At 51.4% G+C, this 24,975-nt stretch overlaps 2 protein-coding genes across 3 annotated transcripts; one reads left to right on the top strand and one right to left on the bottom strand.

Moving 5' to 3' along the window:
* Nucleotides 1-2,891: 2,891 nt before the first annotated feature.
* On the top strand, nt 2,892-16,077 carry ANKRD53 (ankyrin repeat domain 53). The gene is made up of 6 exons (XM_074231075.1): nt 2,892-3,518; nt 4,418-4,662; nt 5,310-5,509; nt 6,472-6,636; nt 10,480-10,600; nt 14,190-16,077. The coding sequence occupies exons 1-6, from the start codon at nt 3,344-3,346 to the stop codon at nt 15,600-15,602; spliced, it is 2,319 nt and encodes a 772-aa protein (XP_074087176.1). The 5' UTR covers nt 2,892-3,343; the 3' UTR covers nt 15,603-16,077.
* Nucleotides 16,078-16,097: 20 nt separating this feature from the next.
* On the bottom strand, nt 16,098-24,691 carry TEX261 (testis expressed 261). Of its 2 annotated transcripts, XM_074195955.1 has the most exons (6): nt 24,573-24,689; nt 23,741-23,820; nt 23,093-23,246; nt 20,634-20,701; nt 17,067-17,169; nt 16,564-16,777 (listed from the first exon to the last, which is right to left on the bottom strand). In XM_074195955.1, exons 1-6 carry the CDS (start codon nt 24,640-24,642, stop codon nt 16,662-16,664), a joined length of 591 nt encoding a protein of 196 aa, XP_074052056.1. In that variant the 5' UTR covers nt 24,643-24,689; the 3' UTR covers nt 16,564-16,661. The 2 variants fall into 2 exon arrangements, with proteins under 2 accessions (XP_074052050.1, XP_074052056.1); XM_074195949.1 differs by lacking the exon at nt 17,067-17,169 and having other exon boundaries at nt 16,098-16,777; nt 24,573-24,691.
* Between the last annotated feature and the right edge of the window lie 284 nt (nt 24,692-24,975).

Below are 24,975 nucleotides of genomic sequence, written 5' to 3'. Positions count from 1 at the left end.
TATCCCCAATTTGTTCCCATCTCCAGCTTGACCATAGATGTTCTCTAACATGTTCTTTACATGTTGATACCTCCATTAAACTATGAGAAAATATTGACTCTTACCTTTCTTTGTATCACAGCCCAGGCCTGGAACATCTTAAAGTTTATTGACTGACTGATTAGAAAGGCTGCTTGAATCTGACTGGATGATCTTTAAGGTCCCTCCTAGGGGTGGCTAGGTGGCGCAGTGGATAGAGCACTGGCCCTGGAGTCAGGAGTACCTGAGTTCAAATCCAGCCTCAGACACTTAATTACCTAGCTGTGTGGCCTTGGGCAAGCCACTTAACCCCATTTGCCTTGTAAAAACCTAAAATAAAAAAAAAGTCCCTCCTAATGACAGAGATGTGCAATTCTTATCAAGTTCTAATATACTTAGCAAAATATATTATACTACTATACTTAGCAAAGTTCCAACTTCCCTGGATGTCAGTTTATCTGTCAAACATTGACTAGACGAATGGTGCAGAGAGCCAGATTTGAACTTGACCTAACTCCTAACAATTTGAGCTTGGGGAGGGAAGCAGGAGATTTATCTGATTTACTCTCCATGAGAGTCTTTGAGCAAGAGTTAGGTGACCATTCATCAGAGATCTCATGGGGCTTCCTGCCTCAGGAACGGCCAGAGAGCTCTCTTCTATCTCTAAGATTCTGACATTGGCCTAAGATTCTGACATTGGTCTCTCACCCAGGACCAAAGAATCTAGCCATTACATTATATGTAAGCCTTTAGTGAATGTCACCTTGCTAGAAAGCACATATGGAATGACTGCCCTCTCCTGGACAGACATACCCCATACCGATGAAAATCCAGGGCAGGTTTTCCCAAGCTAATTCAGAGAAAGTGTATGAAATGTGAGAGGCTTCAGACATACTCTTAACCCTAATTTTCTTAGGTAAAAACTCAAATAACAAAAAAGTTAGGTTATCTAGACAAAGCTTTATTCTCTAAGATTTTACAAAAAAAAAAAATCCATAGGTGAAAGACATCATTAAAGATATCAATCCAGAGTTTAATGAAGGAAAAGGATTTATAGAAATCATACAGAGTCATAAAATTTGGGGGGAAGGGCATCAATCAATCAAGCTATTATTAGTACATAGAAGTGTCATTGATTTATCCTCCCACCCATCTGTGAGGTCTCCTTTGTGCCAGAACTAAGATCCAATTAGCAGCATGACTATGTGCCTTGATATTTTATCAGATAGGATATAGACATAAAAACATTGGGATTTCTCCCTTCCAAAATATCATGAGTGTAAGAATTTATTTAAGTCTCTTAGAGCAATCATCGACCAGTTTTCTGCCTTCTCAGGATGGCCTTTGTCTAATTGTTGGCACAACTGTGAAAGCCAAATTTGTAGATGCAATTAGAGGGGGGGCCAAGTAGTTTTACACAGACAGAATGTGCCTTCAGACTCGTAGCTAGAGAAACCCAAATCTTGAGAAGTCAAACATGAATGATCATGAAAGATCGTGAATAGATTCACCTATTGCACTCATCTTTTATCAGAAATAAAAGATTAAAGAAATCTCGCTTTTAAAATACAGGGCACCGGCCCTGGAGTCAGGAGGACCTGGGTTCAAATCCGGTCTCAGACACTTAATAATTGCCTAGCTGTGTGGCCTTGGGCAAGCCACTTAACCCCGTCTGCCTTGCAAAAAAAAAAACTTAAAATACATTCTGATGCAAGAACTGAAAGGGGGACTGTTAAGAGAGGCAAAACAGAGCCCATTTTCATTCAGAAAAGTTGTCTCTTGAAAAGTAAGTGAAAGTAAGAGTGAATTTGGTTGAAAAGAGATCTCGAGGGGCAGCTAGGTGACACAGTGGATAAAGCTCCGGCCCTGGAGTCAGGAGGACCTGGGTTCAAATCCGGTCTCAGACACTTAATAATTGCCTAGCTGTGTGGCCTTGGGCAAGCCACTTAACCCCGTTTGCCTTGCAAAAAAACCTAAAAAGAGAGAAAGAGAGAGATCTCGAAGTTCCATACTAGAAATCGTTCATTCTGGGGATGAAGAGAAATGGAAGGAGATGCATGACTTGTCACAAGATCTAGCCATAATTATATTTTTTTCAGCTCAAAGCCAAACTGAGGAAATTCCCCAGAATAGAGTCAAAGCATCTTTTTACAGAAAATACGTTAAAATGAATTAGTATAATACGATTATGATTGTACAATTGTACAATTAGTATAATACAATGATGATTCTGTATATCACTATTATCAGGATCTTTCATAAACTAATGTTTATCATTGAAAAGTCAAAAACTAAGCTGTACGTGAACTGAACGATCATGAATAGATTTAACTATTGCACCGATTGTCCAGATATAACATTGAATTAAGAGCAATTTTTTCCAACGGGCCACTATACAAATTCCACATCAGATCCAAACCCGCTCTGAAAACTTCCCCAAATCCAGAGATCTAATAGGAGAAGGGGCTGGGTCCGGAAATTCCGGGTTTCCTGTTTAGCCAGGGTGCCCGCAAGATGGGTCACAGAAAGCTGGAAGGTGTGGAGGGGACCTGGGGGAAGGGATTACAGAAAGGTGGGCAGGGGGAGAGGAAAGGCGCAGAGCTGTCAAGGAGGTCCCGAGAGGGGAGGAGACTGGATGACAAGGTACTGTGACCTAATCGGGGAGGAGACTGGATGACTAGGTACTGTGACCTAATCAAACTAGCCTTCCACTCTCTCCCTCGTCACAGACCAACCCAGTCTTCGACCAGGGGTGACCTCTTGTTTCCTAGCTATTCGCACGCGGTCGCAGCTCTTGGACGGGAAGTGCCATGAAGGTAGGGATTGGGGGTGTTGCCTTCCCTTGTCTAACCTATCCCTACCACTATATGACCCGAGTCGCTCCCTTCCCACTGCAGTCCCAACTCCCCTGAACTGATGATTGTGGGCTCTGGGACATGGATCCCCGCTTCTCCCCCTCCATCTGGGCCCCCTCTCCCAGGAGGGAGGGCAAGGTGGGCCTGAGGAATGCGAGGGCAGGCCTTGAGGGTCTTCCAGGTCGCCCACATCAGGAACTCCCTCTCGTTCAGCCCGAGGCCCCGGCCGGCACACGGGCCACCTGGAGGCGCCCTGAAAGACGATCCCCGTCCCTTGCCGAGTTTGTCCCCGAAAAGCTCGAGTTCCGAGGCTGCTATTGATGGTCCCGGCTGTGAGGCCGCAGCGGGCGCCGGTGGGTGCCCTCCCTGTGGGCCTCCCCATTGGCCGACGGGACTTGGGTTCAGCTGGCGATGCAGAAGCAACCCACCTGCACGTCGGTCTGCGCCCACCGCCTTAACCAAGGGCCAGAATGGTCCCGCGTGGTTCAGGAGCCCCCCCACACACACACACGATTCGGGTCCGACCACCTGAGTATTCTTTGGGAAGGAAGCTGTGCCGGCCCTCATGGAGCCATTTGAGCTGGGGAGGCCCTTGGGGGCCGCCAAGATCTTTTTCTCAGGTCGGGGACAGTCCACCGCCAGCAGGTAGGGCTGCAGGGAGGACGATGCGGGATAGGGAAGGGAGCCCTGGCCCTCCTAGCCACCCTGGGGACCTGCAGGACGGGAACGCTGCAGCCCTTCCCCAGCTCCCCCGACAGAGGTGGGGAGGGGAGGGGGAGGGGCGTGGGCAGGCTCGAGTGTCAGAGAAGAGGCCGAAAAGTGAGAGGGAGGGGCTTGGTTAGAGAGGGCCAGCGGGGGGGGGAAGGGGCCCAGGAGAGAGGGGTGAAAGAAGAAACCAGAGAGAAGTGGGTCGAGGAGAGAGAGAGAGAGAGAGAGAGAGAATGAGGGAGGAGGAGGGGAGATGAAAGAAGAAACGGGGGGGGGTCTAGGAGAGAGAGTGGAAGGGGGGGAGAGAGGGGGCGGGTCCTGGAGAGATGCGGGGGGCCTCATTCGATACCAAGTACGTGGGATTGGCTTGGCTCGGATTGCAGAGTTTGAGGGGGGGCGGTCCGGCCAGAAGCCGGGAGGAGGGCGGATTAAAAGGAGCGGGGCGGGGCAGGATGGATGGGGCCGGGCCGGGTGGGTGTGCCAAGGGAGGGAGCTGGTGGCGAAGAGGCGCGACCAGGATAAAGGGGGGCGGGGGAGTTTGGATGCCTCAGTCTTCGCTTCAGCTTCTGTAAAATGGGCATGATGCTGCGCTTCCCCCCAGGTTGTGGAAAGGATCGCACGGCTCTGCGGGCCAGCTGGGGGATTGGGGGTGCGGGGGGGAGACCTGGGGGCGGCCCTGAAGGCAGACGCGCAGCCACACCTCTCCCCCAGCTCCCCTCCCCTCCAGTGGTCCAGCCTTCCTCCTGACCTCGTCTCAGTCTCCGAGCCTCGCCCCCCAGCTCCACCGCCCATCTCCAGTCACCTCTTCCTGATTGGCCCCGTCCGTACCCCTCCAGGTCCAGCCTCATTCACCTTGGAGTCACCCCCTCCCCCGGGGCTGCGCTGCCCATCGCCTCCCTCGCCCACCTCCAGCCTTCCCCGACCCTGCTCCCGGCCAGGGGCTCCCAGATTCCCCCTCTCCTCCTCTCCCAGCCATCACAGGACTTCCCAAGCCCAGGAGCTGCTGGCCGCCTCGGTGGGCAACCTGGCATGGCTGCATAACAGTCTGAAGAAGAGAAAGAGCATCGCCTCGGACCAGCGGGTGCGACCCGCCGGCACTCTGGGAAGCAGCCGGAGAAGCCGCTGCCCGGGCCCCTCCGGCCCGTCGGGGACCCCAGGCTGCCGAGGGCGGGCACAGCCCCTGTGCTTAGTCCGCTGAGCCAGAGGCTGTCCTGATATCCAACGCCCATAGGCACATTTCTTAGAAATAGAAAGAAGGCCCCCGGGCTCTCTGTCAGTCCCTGGAGAGTAGTGCGGGGCAGCGACTGGCGGGGGAAACCGAGGGGAGAGAAGAGGGAGGAGGAGAAGGAAGGAGAAAGGGGAGGAAGAGGAGGAAAGCGGGGGAGGAAGAGAGGGAGGGAGGGAGGAGCAGGGAGAGAAGAGGAAAAGAGGAGATGGGAAGAGGGAGGGGGAGGAGGAGGGAAAAGGAGAGAAGGGGAAGGAGAGAGGGAGAGGGAGAGAAGAAGCGAGTGGGAAAAGAGGAAGAGGAGGAGGGGAAGGGGAAGAGGGAAAGAGGAGTAGAGAGGGAGTGAGAAAGAGTGGGTAAGTCCCTAAGGGAGTTAGGAAAGGAGGTTAGGCACATGGGGAAACAATACAGGAGTGGATGACTGCTTCAAGAGGATGGAAAGATGCATCTCAACTATATCCTTCCTCCCTTCTTCTTGGCCCTCCCTCCCACCCCTCCCCCAGGGCTACACAGCCCTCCACCTGGCAACTGAACATGGCAACCTGGACTGCATGAAAGTGCTTGTGGAGAAGTACAAGTTCCCCTTGGATATTACCACAACCAGGAGCTTGACTCCCCTTCATCTGGCCCTTAACAAGGATAATCCAACCCTGTCCCTTAAGTGTATTCAGTACCTTCTGGATCAAGGAGCTTCAGTTAATGTGTGAGTGCCAAGGCTCCTGGCCACTGCCCACACACCCTCAGAGATAGCCTGGCTAATAGGGGACCAGTCTTCAAGTCAGGATCACATGGGCCTACATCTCACCTTAGACCCAGACTGTCTAATGTGATCCTGGCAAAACTCTATGACTGAGAGAAAGTTGCAGGTTGGACTAGGGAACAATATTTTCACACTTCCCTCATGCAGATGAAATGATGAGTCTATCTTCCCTCCCCCCCAAATATAATCATCATAATCCCCATTTCTATAACTTTTCAAAAGTCCTTTCCTCATATCCTCCCAATAAAGAGTATTACAAATATTCCTATTCCCATTTTACAAATGAGCAAACTGAGGCTTAGAGAGAGAAAAGACTTGTCTATGGTCACACTAGTGTTAATTATGGAATCAGATACTATAGCCAGGAGAGATTTGGAAGACCTGCTCCTGTCACCAGTTTTCTGGTGTGACTTTGAAGAGAGTGCCTTTCCCTCTGTGGACTTTGGTTTCTCCACCTTGAAAATAAACATATTAAATCCAATCAAGGAGGAGGCAGGGAATATCCTGGACCTTTGGGGCAACCTAGTGAAACCTGTGAACCCCTTTTCTAAATCATGTCTTTGAAAGATTGAAAGAAAAGCTAAACTGCACCTAAGAGGGCGATGAAAATAAATTTGGAGTAAGACGGGGGGAATCCTAGAGTAAGAACCCCTATAATGAGCTGGTATGATGACTTTGATTTACGTCTGTTCTCCTCTTGACCTTCTCAGTAACGATCTTTGTATTTGACCCTATTTAAATAGGGTCAAATAACTTCAGATAGCCTAGAGAGAGGTAGGCAAGGCAACAGTTAGATTATGCTCATTTTACAGATTAAGGAATTGAGGCCAGTAAAGGCGGGGGGTGACACATCAAGTCTCATGTTCTTTCTGTTACTAATTCCTTCCCTGGAATGCTGCTTGTAGCCGGAATCGAAATGGCCTTACCCCCCTGCACCTGGCAGCCAAGATGGGCATGCTGGAATGCCTAAAGGTCCTGGTGAAGGGTGGAGCTGATGTACATGCCCTGGACAATTTCAACCAGAAGAGCATTGACCTCTCCAGGATATGGAACCACCGAAAGTGTGCCCGGTAAGAGCCTATTCCCCAACAAAGAGCTGAGAGGGCAGAAAATGGGATAAAACATAATGGGTCCCTTTCCCCCAACCCTCATCCTGACTTAGAAGAAATCCTTGGCTGGGGACTGGGAAGGATGAATGGAACCTGCCAGCTCTCTGACCTTAGTTCCTGTAATTCTCCCTTTAGCTCATTTGAGCAGATTTCCAATGGATGATCAAACCCAGGGCTTTCCTTTTCCAATTAGGGTATAGGAGTTACTTATAAACTGAGTTTTTCTGACTCCTATGCAGGAGAAAATATTCATAGGATCCTAAAATTAGAGCTGGAAAACGATCTTGGGGACAGTAAATCTAACCCCCTCATTTTAGAGATGTTCAGTAGCTTGTCCCAGATTACATTAGAGCCAGTCTTTGCTCAGCCCAAGTCCTCTGCTTTACCACCTTGCCTCTCATTTCTTTTTTTTAGGTTGGTTTATTTTTGGTTTTGGGTTTTTTTTTTTTTTGTTTTTGCAAGGCAAATGGGGTTAAGTGGCTTGCCCAAGGCCACACAGCTGGGTAATTATTAAGTGTCCGAGGCCGAATTTGAACTCAGGTACTCCTGACTCCAGGGCTGGTGCCACCTAGCCACCGCCATTCACAGAATTCTTAATGGCCCCCCATTTAAGGTATTGGAAAATAAAATTCCAAAGAAGCTAAAGCACTACTCTGGAGTTCTAGCTTATCTTTTCAATCCGTGTGAAACACCTACAGCTGCTGAGCACTCTACCTCACCTGTGCTCTATCCACTGCACCACCTAGCCACCCCCTCATTTATTTCTTGATCATTTGAAGTGCCTACTATATAAGGTCTCCAGTTCTAGGCTTTGGAAAGATATAAAAGTCACCAAAAATGAGGGTCTTGTTCTGGGTAACAACAGCAGGAAGAGAATGAGTTGAAGAGGGAGGAAGAAGCAAGGACAGCTTGAGACAGGAAGTTCTGTCTGAACTGGCCTTGGAGATTGGGAAGAAATTCAAAGGGGACAAACTCAGGAGTCCTGAAACAATTTTTGCTAAATCCTGGGGGTAGGAACCTTGAGGAAGCAGGAATTTGAGAAGATTCAAATGGATCTCAACTATAGGAGTCTTATTTGACTCTCAAAGTGCCAGTTGGTGGGGGGGGGGGAGGTAACCTAAGATGGGGCTGGAAGATGGGGAAGCAAGCAGGTCCAGGCAGGCCAGGGATACTAGGTCTTGACATCCCAGGATCTGGCAGTGTGGTGAGAATGGAGAGATACTTGGGTTTGAGCCCACTCAGCTTTACTCCTGTGTGATGTTGGACAAGTCACTCACCTGAAGTGCCCACACTTCACCTTGTTTGACTCAATTTCCTCATGTGTAAAATGAACTTGAAGTTTGTATTGAGCATAGTGAAGAATTCATGAGATAATGACCCAGAATTATGAGAGATAAAATTACATTTATTTCCTTCAAAAGAATGAGCTGAGTTCCTTATTGGAATTCTTCCCCTCCCTGGGAAGGAAAAGGGAATGACTTATAAATGGCAGGATTCTTCACAGGACTAGTTTCATTATGGCCAAGTGCCTTAATTGGAAAGTAGGGACAAAGAAGGATGATTAACTCACATTTTTCCTTCATTTCCCCCCTCAAATAGTTGACCCAAATTCATACGGGGTTTGGGACAAAGATTTCTTCTGGATAAAGATGTCTGCTTCCTGCTGGAAGGGGATGTAGAACTGTCCCTGGTGGGTCTCATTTGAGGGGAGCTGAGATGCAGTTAGCCTCCTCACTCCAGGGCTGCTGCTCCAATGATGATGTACTGCTTCTAACCTAGAGGAAATGAATCTTACAAGAAGGTTAAGCAGACAAGCCAAAAATGAGCAAGAGAAGAATGAGTAGGAGTGGGATGAATGTTGGAGTCCATAAAGAGAAAAGCCAGAAGCTTTCATGAATCTTTCATATCTATGCAGTCTTTTCCAAGATACCCTAGTCTTTGATGACTTAATACATATACAGGAGGATAAAAAATCCTTAGCTCTGTTTGACTTCATGTAAGAATCCTATTTGACAACCAACCATGCAGTAACAATTCCATCTTATAGCTACACTCAGGAATAGACAGGTAGAAAAAACTTTTCAAAAGAAACACAATGGGAAAACTGAACCAAAGATACAAGACATTCACCTGTAACAACAGTACAGAACCACATTCCCTCTGTTTACACCTGCTTTGCCTTTGTCTCAAATGATGGATAACTGATTTAACAATCCATTCAATATCTGAATTCAAATCTTAAAATCAGTTATAGTCCTGAGAGCTTTTATCCCAAATGGAAACTATGCCAATTTTTTTTTTTAGGTTTTTTGCAAGGCAAATGGGGTTAAGTGGCTTGCCCAAGGCCACACAGCTAGGTAATTATTAAGTGTCTGAGACTGGATTTGAACCCAGGTACTCCTGACTCCAAGGCCAGTGCTCTATTCACTGTGCCACCTAGCTGCCCCCCAGCCTTGTCTTTAAACATATCTTTACCTAAATTCATAAGTCATAGCCAAATTTTGAACATCTTTTAGTATAGGCAAAACCTAGAAATTTGTCATTTTCCCACAGTTTTCAACGGCAGTTTCCAATTTCTCAATGTCTAGATTATAAGAGAAATTGTCCTCACTAATAATCATAACTGATAAAACTAATTACCAAATTTCAAAATATTTAGACATTTAAATATTTGCCCAATGTCAGACAGCCCCAAGGGGTGTGTGATGGTAATTACCAGTGTGATGGTAACATCCCATAATGTTATAGCTTTAATTAGTGTTGGAAACCTTGTACTGTAGAATCTCTTACAACTCAGGCTTACCACTGATCCAGAACTCCTGGAGTCAAAATCAATACTCTTCCCAGGCAGGAAATCATAATGATAAAGTTTGGGTTGATCATAATGAATAATTCACAAGAAAATGACCCCAGGGATATGAAGCACATAAAATGACTTTTATTTCCTTCAAAAGAGTGAACTGAGTTCCCTATTGGAATTCTCCCCTCCTGAGTAAGAAAGTGAGGAGTGACTTAAGAAGGTCAGGATTCTTCACAGGATCAGTTCTTTTTGTCCAAGTGCCTTAATTAGGAAGAGGAGCACAAACAATGATGATTAACTCAACTCTTTGAATATTTTTGCTGGAGAAGGATATGGCAAACCACTTCAGTATTTTTGCTGGGAAAACCCCAAATGAGGTTCCAAAGAATTGGATAGTAAACAGCAACTCAAAGGGACAAACCTAACTAGCCCATACTTCATCACATCAGCTTTGGTTCCTCTGACCACATTCTGAAACTGAAGGGGCCCAGTGGAGGAAATAGTTGAAAAGGATCCAGAGAGGAGAGGTCCACTGGTGACAAGCAGACTTTTCACTCTTGAGGACAAATGTCTTGACCTTCCCATAAAGAATCCTTCTCTGGGAGAGGGTTTCAGGACTCCTCTCTTCCCCTTCTCTGCCTCAGGGCAGGACAGTGATTCCACATCCCATTCTCTAGCCATTCAACCATCTCTATTCTCACCCTTCAGTGTCCCTCTGCCCTTCCTCTGAGCAAAGTATGTAGAAAAATTCATATCACCTTGACCTTCATTTAACAACCACATTAAGAGGCTACTATAAAATGGCCTGAGGAAGTTTTAAATAAAAAGATGAGATAAGATATGAATGAAGGAGGGTAGGGGGATAGGGAAGGAGCTTAGCTGTTCTTTAGGGTGGGTACAACTGGTTCAGAATCTTGGAGGGCAAGAGGGAATTGATTTTCAGATCAAGGCCCAGTGTCACAACACTGACCCCATCTCCCCACCTCTGCCCACCTTAAATGCAGGTTCCTGAAGGATGCCATGTGGAAAAAGGACAAGCAAGACTTGGCAAGAGAAATGGACCAACTGAACCACTTAAAGAAGGAATGGCTGGTCATGCAGAATAATTACCTCCTTGAAAAGAAGGTAACAAGATGCAGGACCATCAAATACGTGGGTAGTTGGCACCTTATAGGAGGGAATGAGGAAGGGGAATTGAGGAAGGGCTAGGGGGAGGTAGGTCTCAAAAGAACCAGATTGGGTCTTAGGCCTCATTGAATTCCTTTGCCTTCAGACCTGGAGTTTCTGTCCTTACTTGATTAGGGAAACCAAATTCAGTCTGGGACAATTTGGGGCCTTCGGTTGGTTTAGTGCCTTGAGAAAATTACTTCAAAGCAAACCTATAGGCCTAACCTTTTCACATTCTCGGGGTCCATTAGTAGCTTCCATTCTTTTCTTCTCTTGTCTCTGATACTACATAAATACTTAGCCACACTTTCTACACTTTATTTCCATAGAAGATAGAAACAAATTCAGAATAATGGTTGTGTGAATAGGAGCCATTTTCTAATACTAGACCAACTCACCTTGATGATATGAGGCCAAGTCAGGTATTTCTCCATTTTGGAAGTCTTCAAGAAGTTGGATGACCACAGTCATGATATGGTAAAGAGGGTTGAAAATTCATGAAAAGAATGAGCTCCTCTACTCAGAGTTATCAGTCCCTCAGTTCATTCATTCATTGAAAAGGTATCAATTGACTGCACTTGTCACTATGTCAAGGACAGAGGGAAACACGGAAGAGCCCATCTCTGATGCTTCCCTGTATGGCTTTGGGTACATCACTTAATGTTCCTTAGACCGAAGTTTCCACACCTCTTAAATAGGAAGAGGAGAAATATGAATTAGTTGACCTCTGAAGTCCCTTAACAGTTCTAGAGCGATGACACTATTTACACAATAAGCCATGATTGTGAAGTCCTTGATGTGTCTATAGGAAAATGAATTTAATGTGTTTGGGAACTAGAGGTGAGATTTACCTGTTGCTCAGTCATATTCAACTCTTCCCCTTTTGGGGTTTTCTTGGCAAAGATATTGCCATTTCCTTCTCCAGTTCATTTGCAGATGAGGAACCTGAGACAAACAGGGTTACGTGGTTTGCCCAAGATCATTTGTCTGACTGTCTGAGGCTAGATTTGAATTCAGGTCTTCCTGAGTTCAGGCAGAGTGCTTAATCTACTGTGGTGGCCCCAGCTGCTCCTCAAAAACTAAAGAAAAGTTCAATGACTTGTCCAAGGTCAAATAGGTAATAAAAAGAATGAGAACCTTGGTCCTCTGACTCTAAAGCTCAGACTCATTTCACAACCAGGATCTACTCTGTAAGTCCCATCAGAAGTTCCCTTCTTCTGAAATAGTTTGCCCCTGAGCCAGCCCTCCTTTCTCTCTCCCTCCCCAGCACCTAAGAGGTTGGGCCTAGAATGGAGTCATTTACTGATGTCTGTAGATTAGGGTAGGAACTTCTTGTTATGTTTACCTTTCTAAACACAGTGTGTGGCACATTTTTTGTTTTTTAGTGGTAGTGGCATAGAGGGTTCAGAGCTGTGACTTCATTGATAAAGGGAAAAGAAATCCCCTTTATCTATGTAAAGCAGCAACTGAGGGTCATTTCAGCCTGGAGGCCAGCCCACCTGGCCCAACAAGTTGTCTCTCATTAGGCATGTATTCAATTTTTTAAGATCTCTTACAATGCAGTAAAGGGGATAAGACAAAAACTTTGATAATTGTAATAGATAAGTACAGTGGAAGACCAGGTCAATATATTGGGGAGGGTGGGGTGTAGAAATCTGTGTAAGGGAAGTGCTGCATTGGGCACAATGGGGAGAAGCTTCATTGTCCTGCAACTGCACAGTCTGGTGAAAATAGTGTTAAAACTCAGACTACAGTATGTCAGGGAAGCTTGTGATGACAAGTGGTTTGGGAGTTTTAAAGCTATACTGAGAGAAAAATGAAAACCAAAAAAAGGGATGGGCCTTTGCCTGGGTGGATGGGTCAATAATGTCAAGAGAAAGAAGGCAATTCTTATTTTGCTTCTATCTTCTCTGGCAAGGAGAAAGACCCTTCTCATCACAAAATTACAACGGCTAACAGAGAGCTGATGCCTGAGATAAGTAGGAAGAGAGTAGGAGAGCTCCCAGTTTCCTTTGAGGAATTCAAGTCACTGGCACCACATCCTTGGGTACTGAAAGAAATGACAGGTGTGATTGCTGAGCCTCCCTGTCAATAATATTGGAAAGATTGGGGAAAACAGGAGAGGTGCCAGATGTCTCGATATTCAAAAAAGGGGAAGCAATCAATGTCTGAAAGCTCTAGGCCAGTGAACTTGATTGCAATTCCTGGGAAAATTCTAGACAGATCATTAAAGAGAAGGTTGGTCTCCTCCTAGAAAGGGGAAGCAGTGATACCAAAAGCCAGCAGGTTCATCAAGAGCAGATCATGTCATACTAACCTCATTTCCTAAACTGGTTGATCAGGGGAACATTATGTAGCTTATCTCAATTTGAGTATTAAATACTATTCCTGTAAGAAAAGCTGGAGTTGCAGGCTAGATGGTATCATACAGTCAGATGTCCTCAGAACTAGTTGCATAGTTAATATTCAAGAGTAGTCATTAAGAGTTTGATGTCAATGTAACTGGAGGTCTGTAGTGCAGTACTCCAGGTATACAAGGATCTATGGTTGGTTTACCATTATCATCAATGTCTTGGCTAAAGACATATATACGAGATGCTCAGCAAATGTGTGGAGATGCAAAATTGGAAGGGAGAGTTAATTCACTGGATGACAGAATCCAGATCCAGGTCATAAAATTGTTAGAACATTGAGCTGAAAGTATAAGGTGAAACTCAATGGAGATAATAAGCATAAAGTCAAATCCTTTGGCACCAAAATAAAACTCAGCTTCACAGGTACAAAATGAGGAAAGCGTGGTAGAAAGTAGTGTGTGTGTGTGAAAAAGATCTGGGGGTTTCAGTGGATCCATGAGCTTGTGCTCTATATAGGGGGTTGGTTATCTCCAAAAAAAAATAATGGGATTGTGGGTTGCATCTAGGGGCAGAGTTTTCAGAAAGACCGGGTTGATCGTGGTGGTCTGGTGGTCTGCCCTGCTCAGCCCTCAACTGGAATAGTCTAACCATTCGCCAGTTGATGAACAGGAGAGAATTTATAGGAGGGCATCTAAAATGGTGAAGAGCTTAGGCCAGTTAACAAAACGGAGTCTGGACCGGGTTTGGGGGACCAGAGAGGGAGAAGTGGAACATGCTTCAAGGGTTTGAAAGAGTGTCAGGGGAGATTTTGGCCACACAGGGCAGAACCTGGAACACTGGGGGAAGAGGCAGAGAAGCAAATTTAGGTTTGCCGTCAAGACAAAAGTCTTAACAAATAGCACGACTGTGGACACGCAGGTGGAATGGGCAGCCCTATATAGAGCTGGAGGAGCGCCCCTCCTTGCAGGTCTCCAGCGACTGGACCAGCACTGCCTGTGGGTTGCGGATGGAACTCCTTGGAAAGTACAGCCGCCTTGCTCTGAAGACTGGTCCTTTCTAATGGCCAGTGCCTGGCTGACAGAAGGGACTCGGATTCCGCCGGAGGGGGCTGCCGAAAGTCTCCGACAGGGAGGTGGGGGTGAGGAGGGGTGGCCCCTTGCCCACCCAGCATGCGTGCCCTCTTGTCGTTCCAGAAGGAGAAGGAGATGCAGAACCAAGAGGCCTTCGCCAAATGGCTCCGGGCTAAGTCTCTGCGCAGAATTACCAAAATAAAGATCCCGCAGCCCCCGGGGCCCAAGGAGGTGTCCCTCCTGAAGAAGGTCCTCCTGGGCCGGAAGCCGCAGCCCCCCAAGCGGCCTCCCCCGCCCCGCCCGCTCCTCTCGCCGGGGAGCCCCCCGGCCGGCCGAGCCTTGCGCTCGTGGAGTAGAGCGGCGCCCGGTTCTCGCTTGGGCTCCCACATCCCCGTCCTTCCCGCGGTGAGCGAGGAGACGCCCCCCAAGTCCCCGTCTCCCTCCGACCTGCAGACCCCGGCCAGCCCCCCGAGCCTGCCCCCCTCGCGCTCCTCCTCGTCCATCATCCACTGGAGCCGCTTTGGGGAGTCCTGGTCCAGCTCCCGGAAGGAGAGCGGCCAGGAAAGGGGCGCGGGCGGGACCTCCACGGGCCGGGGCTCCCGGGCGCGGGTCTCCTCCCGGGAGCTGTCCGAGGTGCCGCCGCCCCGCGGCTCGGCCGCCCCGCCGGCCCCCGGCCCCCCGCCGGCCCCCGACGCCCCGCCGGCCCCCGGCCCCCCGCCGGCCCCCGACGCCCAGCCGGCCCCCGGCCCCCAGCCGGCCCCCGACGCCCAGCCGGCCCCCGACGCCCAGCCGGCCCCCGACGCCCCGCCGGCCCCCGGCCCCCAGCCGGCCCCCGACGCCCCGCCGGCCCCCGACGCCCCGCCGGCCCCCGGCCCCCCGCCGGCCCCCGACGCCCAGCCGGCCCCCGGCCCCCAGCCGGCCCCCGACGCCCAGCCGGCCCCCGGCCCCCAGCCGGCCCCCGACGCCCCGCCGGCCCCCGACGCCCCGCCGGCCCCCGGCCCCCCGCAGACGCTGCTGTCGCTCCTGGAGAGGTACCTGGCGCGGTGCCCCTCGAGGGCGGCCCCGGCCCGGCGCTGGAACCCCAGCACGCGCCTGGCCTCGCGGCCCGCAACGTGCCTGGCGGGTCCGCAGGGCGTGCGCCTGGGGGTGCAGCCGGAGCCGGGCCCCGAGCCGGACCTCCGGGGCTTCCTCCGGCTGCACCCCGACGGCGAGGGCGGCGCCTGCATCCAGACGGCCGCGGGCCACTGGCTCTTCCCGGTGCCCCGCCTGCCCCTGGCGGTGCTGCGGCGGGAGCTGTGCCCGCGCCCGGGGGCCCGGCGCCTGCCCGAGGGGCTGCGGCGCTGGGACCTCCGGGACCTGCCCCGCAGGCGCCGCCCCGCGGACCAGCGCCTCTGGACCGACTCCATGGCCATGAGGCTCCGGGACACCTTCGACGAGGCCTTCGTGGCCTCGCTGCGCGCGCACGGGGGCCTGCCGGCCGCCCCCAGCCGCCCCCGGGCCTTGCCCCTCGGTCCCCTGCAAGGTTCACCCCCATAAAAGAGCTACCGACCCTGCCTCCCCGCGTGCTGCTCTTCATCAAAGCGTCGGAGGGCCAGGGTCCTCATGGCCTAGCACTGCCCCTTCACCAGGGCAATGGGCCGGGGGCTCGGTTGGAGGGAGAAACTAGCCTCTACAAGGGGCTGCTCACCGGCCAGGGTCTGGGGTGTGGACCCAAAGCTCCCCAACACCCCGTGGTCTGATGCTCTCTCGGCCAGGCTGGAGCCTGGTCCTGGGCAGGCCCGAGGGCGGCCCCTCCAAGCCACTGCCGTAACCCCTGCGTTGTCAGACCTACCCCCCACCCCCAGGAAGGGGCTTCTCACCCAGCTCCCCCATGGGGGTCTAAACCTCACAGAGGCCCAGTAGCAGCTCTGTGGCTGCTGCCGAAGGGACAAAGCACCTGGAGAAGGCACGAAGCTAAACTGCTGGACCAGCAGGGTGGGTCAGAGGGCAAGTGGGCGGGGAGGAAAGGAAAGAAAATGAGTTTTTGGACACTTAAGGAAAAAAATGTCTCCTAGAATCTTTATTCCAATGAGTATTTGTACTTGGACAGAAATCACAGTTCGATTCAACACCAAAAAGCTATTTCCTTTGGAAATGCACTGAGTCACGGCTCCCTCCTCAGGATCCTCCCCAGAGAGGGGCGCCCACCTCTCTCTGCCTTCCCCAAGGCCGAACCCAGTACTTTTGGGAAGAATGGACTAGAAAGGGAACTTGGCCCACCAGCCCCACTCCTGGTCTGTCTCAGAAGGAAAGAATATGGGGCGATTTTTGGCCTCCTGGCCTCCAGGCTGCCCAAAGTCCAAAGATGGGCAGCCAACCCTCCCCCCAGACACCTAGCTCTGGACTGCTCTGGAAGCAACATCCAGGCTGCATCATGTGGCCTTCAGTTTTAGCTGGTCTTCACTAAGACCTCCTCAAGGGTGTGGGCATATGGGAGAGAGGGCCAGGGTGGGGGCAGAGTCCCCCACAGACGTCCATGACGACGACCACAGGTTCAATTCCCGGCTCACTGCCCCAGCTCCCTCCTCCTCGGCCCTGGGCCCCCTCCCCAAGTGGTCAGTATATCTTCTGACGACTGGGTAAGATGGCCTCTTTGATGAAGGAGAAGACAACCAAGATTCCAGACCGTTTGCCTCGTTTGCCTTTGGTGAAGTAGTTGGAGACCACATCATCTGTAGTGGTACACAAAGAGATGAGGATATTCCCAGGCCTGTGTCCTATCAGCCTGGGGTCTCTGTCCCATAAGACCAGGATAAAGACTACAATAGTAGATAAGATCTGTTCTGTCAGTAGACAGGCTAGACCAGAGCATTTTCCATAACTGGGGCTCCCAAAGTATAAAGATATGGCTCATAGGTCAAAGGGCTCCCTGTCTGATCCAGTCACACCAGAAGCTGTCAAATCACTCCCTCCCAAAACAGCTTCAATACATCTCCAGAGAGCCCCTTTCTCCCTTCTCACCTCCAGGCTGTACAGTAGAGGGTAGAACATTCTCCCCAGCTGACAGTGACACAAAGAATGCAAATGGGATTAACCAGAGGCAGAATGTGAAATAGGCCAGCACCTGTCAGAAAAAGGGAAGAGAAGTTTCAGTAGCAAGGCCCTGGATTCCCATGTGAAAGGAGTGCCACCAAAGAGACTCAAGGAACCTAGATAAAATCCAAAGGATAATTTAGATAGCCAAAGAAAACCAAACAAAGAATAGAAAATAAGACTAAAATAGGGAACCTTGAGGAAGGTACTAACCCATTACCTGCTTAGTCTTAAGGAGGGGACGTTCTGACTTGTCTCTCTCCCAGACTGACTAGAGCTAGAGGCAAGAGGCAAGAGGCAAGAGGCAAGAGGCAAGAGGCAAGAGGCAAGAGGTAAGAGGTAAGAGGTAAGACGTAAGAGGCAAGAGGCAAGGGGCAAGAGGCAAGAGGCAAGAGGCAAGAGGCAAGGGGCAAGAGGCAAGGGGCAAGAGGCAAGGGGCAAGAGGCAAGAGGCAAGGGGCAGGCATCTCTTGTCCATTCCTCATTTGTTCTCTTTGTCTCTCTGCAGTTGTCTGTCTGTCCCACATTCTCTGTTTTCTCGTCCCCTCTCCTTGGTACCTGAAGCCCAGAAACCTGAACAGTCTTAGAACATGTGGGTCTAGGAGAGCTCACCTCCTCTCATCCAATTTACAGGAACACTCAAGTGTTGCACCTTTAAATTAATAATTACATCCTCTCAGGATGGCTATGTGACACTGTGGATAGAGCACCAGCCCTGGAGTCAGTTGGATCCGAGTTCAAATCTACCCTCAGACATTTAATAATTGCCTAGCTATGTAGCCTTGGGCAAGTCACTTAACCCCATTGCTTTAAAATAAATACATTTTAAAAATAATAATTACATCCTCTGGTTTAGCCATTCTGGAGAGCAGATGAAAACTGTTAAAAAAGAAATTAAAATGAATGTCCCATGTTGGGTATGCCCCAAGGGGGTCCCTAAAAAAAAGGAAAAGTCCAAATAGCAGTAGCAGTACCTTGTGGGCTAGCCAAGACCTGGAAACAAAGAAGATACCCATCCCCCAGGAAATGTGAATGCAATGAAATAGTCCTTTGTTGCAACAAACACACACAAGTAAAGGTTTACAGGAACAGATGTAAAGTCAAGTCAGCAGAATCAGAAGCATAATCTACACAAAGTGAAAAGACCAATGAAATAGGCTGCATAAGGTCTAACAGCAAGCCCAGTGTTTGGTGCAGAGGCAGCACAGCCTCAGTGTTAGACATCTATCATCACCACCACCATCATCATCATCATTGCCACCATCACTACCATCACCACCACCATCACCTCCACCACTATGATCCTCATCACAATTATCGGACCACCACCACCCTCCTCTTCCTCATCATCACCACCACCAGTCTCATCACTACCATCATCCTCATGACCACTGTTCTTATCCTCCTCATCCTCCTCCTCCTCCTCCTCATCACACCAAGAAGAGGTGCATATATTATTTCCAATTATACCTATAATCTTGGGAGGCAGGTGTTATTATTATGGCCATTTTACAGATGACAAAACTGAAGTCAAGAGCAGTCTGGTGGCTTGCCCAGGGTCATGCAGGTAAGAAGTGTCTAAGGTCTATTATAACGCAAGATCTGGACTCTGTCCACTGTGCCAGCTGTCAACTTCTTTTAAATTTAAGGCAATGGGGTTAAGTGACTTGTCCAGATCACAGCTAAGCAATTATTAAGTGTCTGAGGTCACACTTGAAATCAGGTCCTCCATGGGGGTGGCTAGGTGGCACAGTGGATAGAGCACCGGCCTTGGGAGTCAGGAGTACCTGGGTTCAAATCCAGTCTCAGACACTTAATAATTACCTAGCTGTGTGACCTTGGGCAAGCCACTTAACCCCATTTACCTTGCAAAAACCTAAAAAAAAAAAAAAAATCAGGTCCTCCTGACTCCAGGGCTGGTGCTCTATTCACTGCACCACCCAGTTGCCCCCTGCTGTCAACTTCTAATGACCAAGCCTGTCTCAAAGAAGAGATTTGAAAATTCATCTGTCTATCATCGTTGGTAGGGGGCTAAGAACATGGAATACTGCTTATTATGTTGTACATTGGTCTTTACTGACCTAGCTTTTTTTCCTTTTTAAAACATTCTTTGTTATTGGGGGATGACATGATGGAAGGGGAAAAGGAGAGACAAACTAAAAAATAATTGATGCTGCAAAAAAAGATTTCAATACAGTTTAAAAAATATATATTTCTTTAAATCATTTATAATAGATTTTTATACTAAATTAGTGATTTCCCCAAAGTCCCAACATATTCTAGTTCCCATTAAATCTCTTTTCTTTTCTTCTTTCAAAAAGAAAAGAAAATACTGATCCTGAAGCTTCAACAAAACTCAAGTCAAAAACAATGATCAATGTTAAGACCACAAGGTCAAAGCTGAAGGATAGGGCCTCTTTTCTAATAGCCACTGACAAACCAAATTTCACAGAAGGTACTTTATAATTACAGGGCAGAAAGTTTGCAAGGTCCTCTCCAAGCATGAAAGAAAGATGCATCTGAGGAAAAATACCCAAATGGCCATGAGGACTGTTCCAAGCTGGTCCCCTACCCAGAACTCAGAGCTATAAGATCCCTCATCCAAGAAGCCAACCTTCCCCATCAAGAAGTAATGTAGATTGGGGTGGCTAGGCAGCGCAGTAGATAAGAGCACTGACCCTGGAGTCAGGAGTACCTGAGGAATTCAAAACTGGCCTCAGACACTTAATAATTATCTAGCTGTGTGGTCTTAGGCAAGCCACTTAACCCCATTTGCCTGGCAAAAAAAAACCTTAAAAAAAAAAGAAACGTAGACCAGATTTCTTCCCTTCTCAGTGTATGTGTGTGGTGGTGGGGGGGGGAGATTTGGAACTGAAAATAGTTTTTTAAATTAAAAAAAAAAGTTGGAGAGAGTAACCACCAGTGACTTCTCTCTTAAAGGACAAAACCAGGCTAGAAACAGAAATAGAAACAGGAAAGACTTGGAGAAATGGCCAGAGAAGATTCCTGGGGCGAGGTGGGAGGAGCAGGTAGGGAAGGGTTTCGGACCCACCTAGATTGAGCAGCTCTCAGAAAGATGCTAGGCCTCCCCAGAGCAACCCTCAAGGACCCTGTCCAAGCTATGCCCAGGAGAAGCTGGAGGGAGACTAGCCCAAAGAGCCCTGTTCACAGGACAAATCACAAGACTCAGGAAGTGCCAGCAACTGCATTCTCTCCACCTTGGTGCCTAGGTGTGCAGGGCCTGAGTCAGGAAGACTTGAGTTCAAATTCTGGCTGCAACTCTTACAATTCTTTGGTCCTGGACAGGTTCCTCTTAACCTCTTATCTCTTTCATAAATTAGGAATGACAACTCTTACCTCACAGGGTCATCATGGGAACCAAAGTTGTAACGCACTTAGCATAGTGCCTGGAACACTATCAGTGCCCAATAAATACAGTGTGGCCCTCTCTCCTCCCCTCCCCATCCCACTGCCCACATGTCCCTCAGGCTCTTACCTCTGAGAAGGGGTAGTACTCCTCCGCAAAATACTGGAAGGCTAAGTAGTGATTGACCACCACGAGGACTGCCGACGTAAGAGGGAGTAGAGAGGAGAGCGTTAGCACTTCAGAGGAGAGGTCTCCCCATTCCCTCTCCCCCAACCCCCCCCCCACAGTAATGAGGACAGGCAGAAGGCCTGATCTAAGAGGCTGGGGGGGGGCAAATCTAAGGCCTCATCCTCCTTGCCTGGAAGAGCTAAGGGCACATGGACAAGACAAGCTCAATAACACACAGATTGAAGGGTTGTCATCAGCTATCCAGTCCAATCTCACTTTAGAAAAGGGGGAACTAAGGGTCAGAGAGGGGGAATGGGGGGGCAGCACTGTTTATGGACAAGTCTGAATTAGACATCTGAGGACCAGTGGCCCTTGGTGCCAGGTCAAGGAATCAGAGATGAGATCAATGATCATTGATTAGGCCCCTTATGGGCTGTGCTCAGGGATGTAAACAGAAAGAATGAAGCCCCTCTCCCCTCCATGGTCTTCTAAACTAAGAGAAGAGATGAGTCTGAACCTGGAACACAAGGGAAGGGTTTCGGGGGTAGGTCTGTTTTGGAGGTGGTGTACTTGAGATGCCAAAGGACATACAGCTAGTGATAGGAGCCTGGGGTGAGCCTGAAGTTCAAGGGAGAACAGCCATACACAGACACACATTTACACACGCAAGTGCACCACATACACATAGCTATACATACACTCATACATATGCACACTCACATGTATGCCCATGTATACACACCACACACACACACACACACACACACACACATACACAGCTGACAATGAGCTGTACACGCCCCAGAGGATGTGTAGACTCAGTGCTTGGGGGAGATCTCCAGTTCTGGGGCATGGGAATGGGGGAAAAGAGTCTCCAGGAGAAAGGGATCAATGGTGCCAACCACTGCAGAGGTCAAGATTGGCCACTGAGGCTCAGAGGTGAAGAGATCTGCATGAGCTTTGGAGAGGGAGAGAGCCCAGCGGAGACACAGGGCTCAGGGAGAAGAGGGGAAAGGAGGTACCGTGGGCGCCAAAGTGGTCAGGGACGGAGGCTGAAGATCAAGGGGAAAGGGGCCTCAGGAAGGACAAGGACCATCCTAAAGAGAATGGAGGGTATCATGGGGTCAGGAGAGAATAAGAAAGGGAAAAATGGGGACTGGCAGCGATTGGCCTCCATCGATAAAGTGGCAGAAGGGAAGGGGGGAAGGTTCGGGGGCTCTGGGAGAGAAGAGCAAGCGTGGACAAGCTCCCGCTGCCTCTGTGGCTGCAGTGAGGGGCCAGGGGACTTTCGGGGAGCCCCAGGCTGTGTGGCTCTAGGAGTTAACAGGAGACTCCTCTCATTCTCATTCAGTGGCAGATGGTGGGGAGAGTCGGGTCCAGAATTTGGCAAGAGATAAGAAGCAATGGGACTGGGGGTGAAATGTCAAGGAGGAAATGACAGCGCAGATTTGAGTTAAATTTCTAGAGTTAAAAGAAGCAAGTTTCTTGACTGAACGAAAAGATCACAAATGATTCCTCAGACAGTTGGAGGGAAGCCCCTCCCAGGCACCGCAGAAGGTCCTGCAGTTCTGAGGACAGCCACGGACCCTGTCCAAGGGGAGAATTCCCCTTTGGCCGGTGTCCTTGTCCCAAAGGCACAGTCATTGGGGGAGGAGGGCTGCACTAGAAGAGACTCCCAGGGAACCTCCCAAGGACACAGGCCCTGACATCCGGGGGCACAGGGCGCTGCTAGCTGTGTCTCTGGGCCATTGACTAGCCCGTCCTCTAACAACCAGCCTAGAGCAGCAAGGCCGGGTCAGGGAAGAGGAGTCAGGAACTTTCTGGAGACAAATCCCATTCAATCCCTGTCACAGCCTGGGGTCACCAATAATAGTTCACAGTCCAGATTTGATACTCCAACAGAACTGGGATTCATCAATGAGGGGGCACACCCCCCCAGTGAGGCAGCTCTCAAGCCACCCACCCTCAGCTGCCCATGCTGGGTACCTCTTGTCCATGACCTCCTACAAGTTTGGCCCCTGATGCGATGAGGGGGCTTCCTCACAAGGGAGCTCTGGCTGCCCACCTGTCCGTGAGTCTTGCCCTATTTATTTCCAACCCACTTTCCTCTTCTAACAGACACAGACACAGAGCCCCGCGGGCTGCCCTGGATCTCTGGCCAGCCCACGCAGTTCTGGCTTCTACTCTGAGCTCGACCCCCTCTCCTCCTGCTTCTCCACTGGTGTGGGGGGCACCAGGAAGGGCATCTGTCCTCCCCGGGACTTGGCCCATCAAGACTAGGAATTCTCTGACTGGGAAGCTCTTCACTGGTCGGACTGCCCTGAGCCAGGAGGTCCCTGAAGGAAGGCCCAGGCTCAGGAGGAGAGGGACCGCATCCCGGACCGGTCCCGTTGGTTCCACCGGTCCCACCTTGCACTCACCACAAGAGAGGATGAAATTGGGAGAGGTCAGCATGATGAAAGGGAAAGTCTGAAGGAGGCCAAAGTAGACGAGGTTGGTGAAGAGCCCCATGCCAATCAGGAAGCTGGGGAAGCGCTCAAAGACGTAGAGGCCGACCAGCACAGCTGTGGAAAACTGAGACGGGCGAGAGCTGAGGCTCGCCTCTCCTCCAGCCCCAGCCCCCTCCCCTGGGGCAGGGTCATCCTTCCCCCCCAGCATCCCCCCTCCTGGACAGCTCTGCTGGTCTCCCTGCCAGTCTGGTCCTCCCCAGTCGAGGTCTGCAGCTGGATGCCCCAGCTCTGGGGTGGGGGAGGGACACATGGGGGTCCCATCTCTGCCCCCCAGCCCAGCCCAGACAAGCCCCCCCACCCCAACCTGCTAAGGTCCAGGAGGGCTCTCTCTTAGCAAGAGACCCGCCGGAAGCAGGTGACAGGAGGAAGCAGAGGCCCCCAGGCAAGGAGGGTGCTTCCCAGGGTCCGGAGGGCAGGACGAGGTGCCCCTTCTCCTCCGCTTCTGAGCGCTGGTCAGCAAGCCGTCCAGCAACATCCCTGGGCAGGTGGGGTGACCTTCGAGTCTGAGGCCCAGAAGAGAGGCCTCGGGGGTGGGCAGCGGGGGGACCGGCCTCTCACCCAGATCATGTACTTGATGATGCGGCTGGTGGCCACCGTGTACTCTTCTATCAGTTCGGCCAGGTAGTAGAGTCCGGCCGCTGGAAGGAGAGGCGGGAGGTCAGCGGGGCTGGCCGTCTGCGGCAGCTGCGCCCCGGGGTGCTGCTGGATTCTCCCACCAACCCGAGGGGCGTCTGGGGGGAGGGGGCTCGGCCGAGGCTCCCAGGCCCGGGCTTCTCCCTGGAGGGGGGCCGGCGGTCCGCAGTCGTGGGCAGGAAGCTCGGCCTCAGGGGCGTCCTGGGGTGGCCCCCCTTGACCATCTGTGGGGACCACCCCCTCCCGGTAGCAAAGGGGCAGCCCATTCCCCGGAGCAGAGAGCACCCTCCCGGGCCCTCTGGGGGCCCCGCCCGGGGCTTCCAGCTCCTTCACCCCAAGTGCCCCCCAAAGTGAGGGGCCAGCCTCCCTGGCCCCGCGGGGCAGTCTCCGGGCCCTCCGCCCATTCTTTGTTTCTCCAGGTTTTGCAAAGCGAACAGGGTTAAGGGGCCTGCCCAAGGCTCCAGGGCTCCATCCACTACCTGGCCGCCCCCCACTTGTTCCTGAGGGACCCCTGGACCCCCGGGGCTCGGGGCATCTCCCGCACCCTTCCCCCTGCCTCCCCCCCTCCCAGCCAGGGCAGAGTGGGGGCTCCCCAGTCTGAGGGGCCCCGAAGGGACGGGGCCCCCCAAGAGACCCTGGGGGGGGGTACGCTGGGGGGAGGCTGGCCGGGTAGCCATGGGGAGGGGTCGGCCCGGGGAGACCCGCCCGCGCCCCCGGCTTGGGAGGGGAGGGGTCTCCTCGCGGGGGCGCCCCTCACCGATGGCCAGGGTGACGAAGGCCACCTGGACGAGCAGCGACAGCCAGCTGAGCGCGTACATGAACCACATGGCCGCGGCCCGGCCCGACCCCCGCCCGCCGCCCCCCGCCCCGGCCTGGCCTGGCCTGGCCTCGCCGCGCCCGGGACACGGAGCCGCCGCCGCCCCGCCCCCACGCCGCCGACGTCACCGACGTCACCGAGAGCGGCGCGCGGCCCGGCGCGCGGGGGGCGCGGCCCACAGCGGCGCCCGCCGGCCGGAGGCCGCACTGCAGCCGGGGCCCCGCCCCGCCCCGCCCCCCGCGGGCGCACGTGGCGGGCAGCTCCGGCCGCCAGGGGGCGCCCGCCCCCCCGCCCCCCCCCCACTGCAGAGCCCCCGGCGGGGAGCGGAGCTGTCCGCGGCGGG

The sequence above is a fragment of the Macrotis lagotis genome, chromosome 1, assembly GCF_037893015.1.
Source record: "Macrotis lagotis isolate mMagLag1 chromosome 1, bilby.v1.9.chrom.fasta, whole genome shotgun sequence".
Lineage (NCBI taxonomy): Eukaryota > Metazoa > Chordata > Mammalia > Peramelemorphia > Peramelidae > Macrotis > Macrotis lagotis.
Note: the sequence above shows the minus strand (reverse complement) of the source record. Positions and strands in the feature narration are given on the sequence as shown.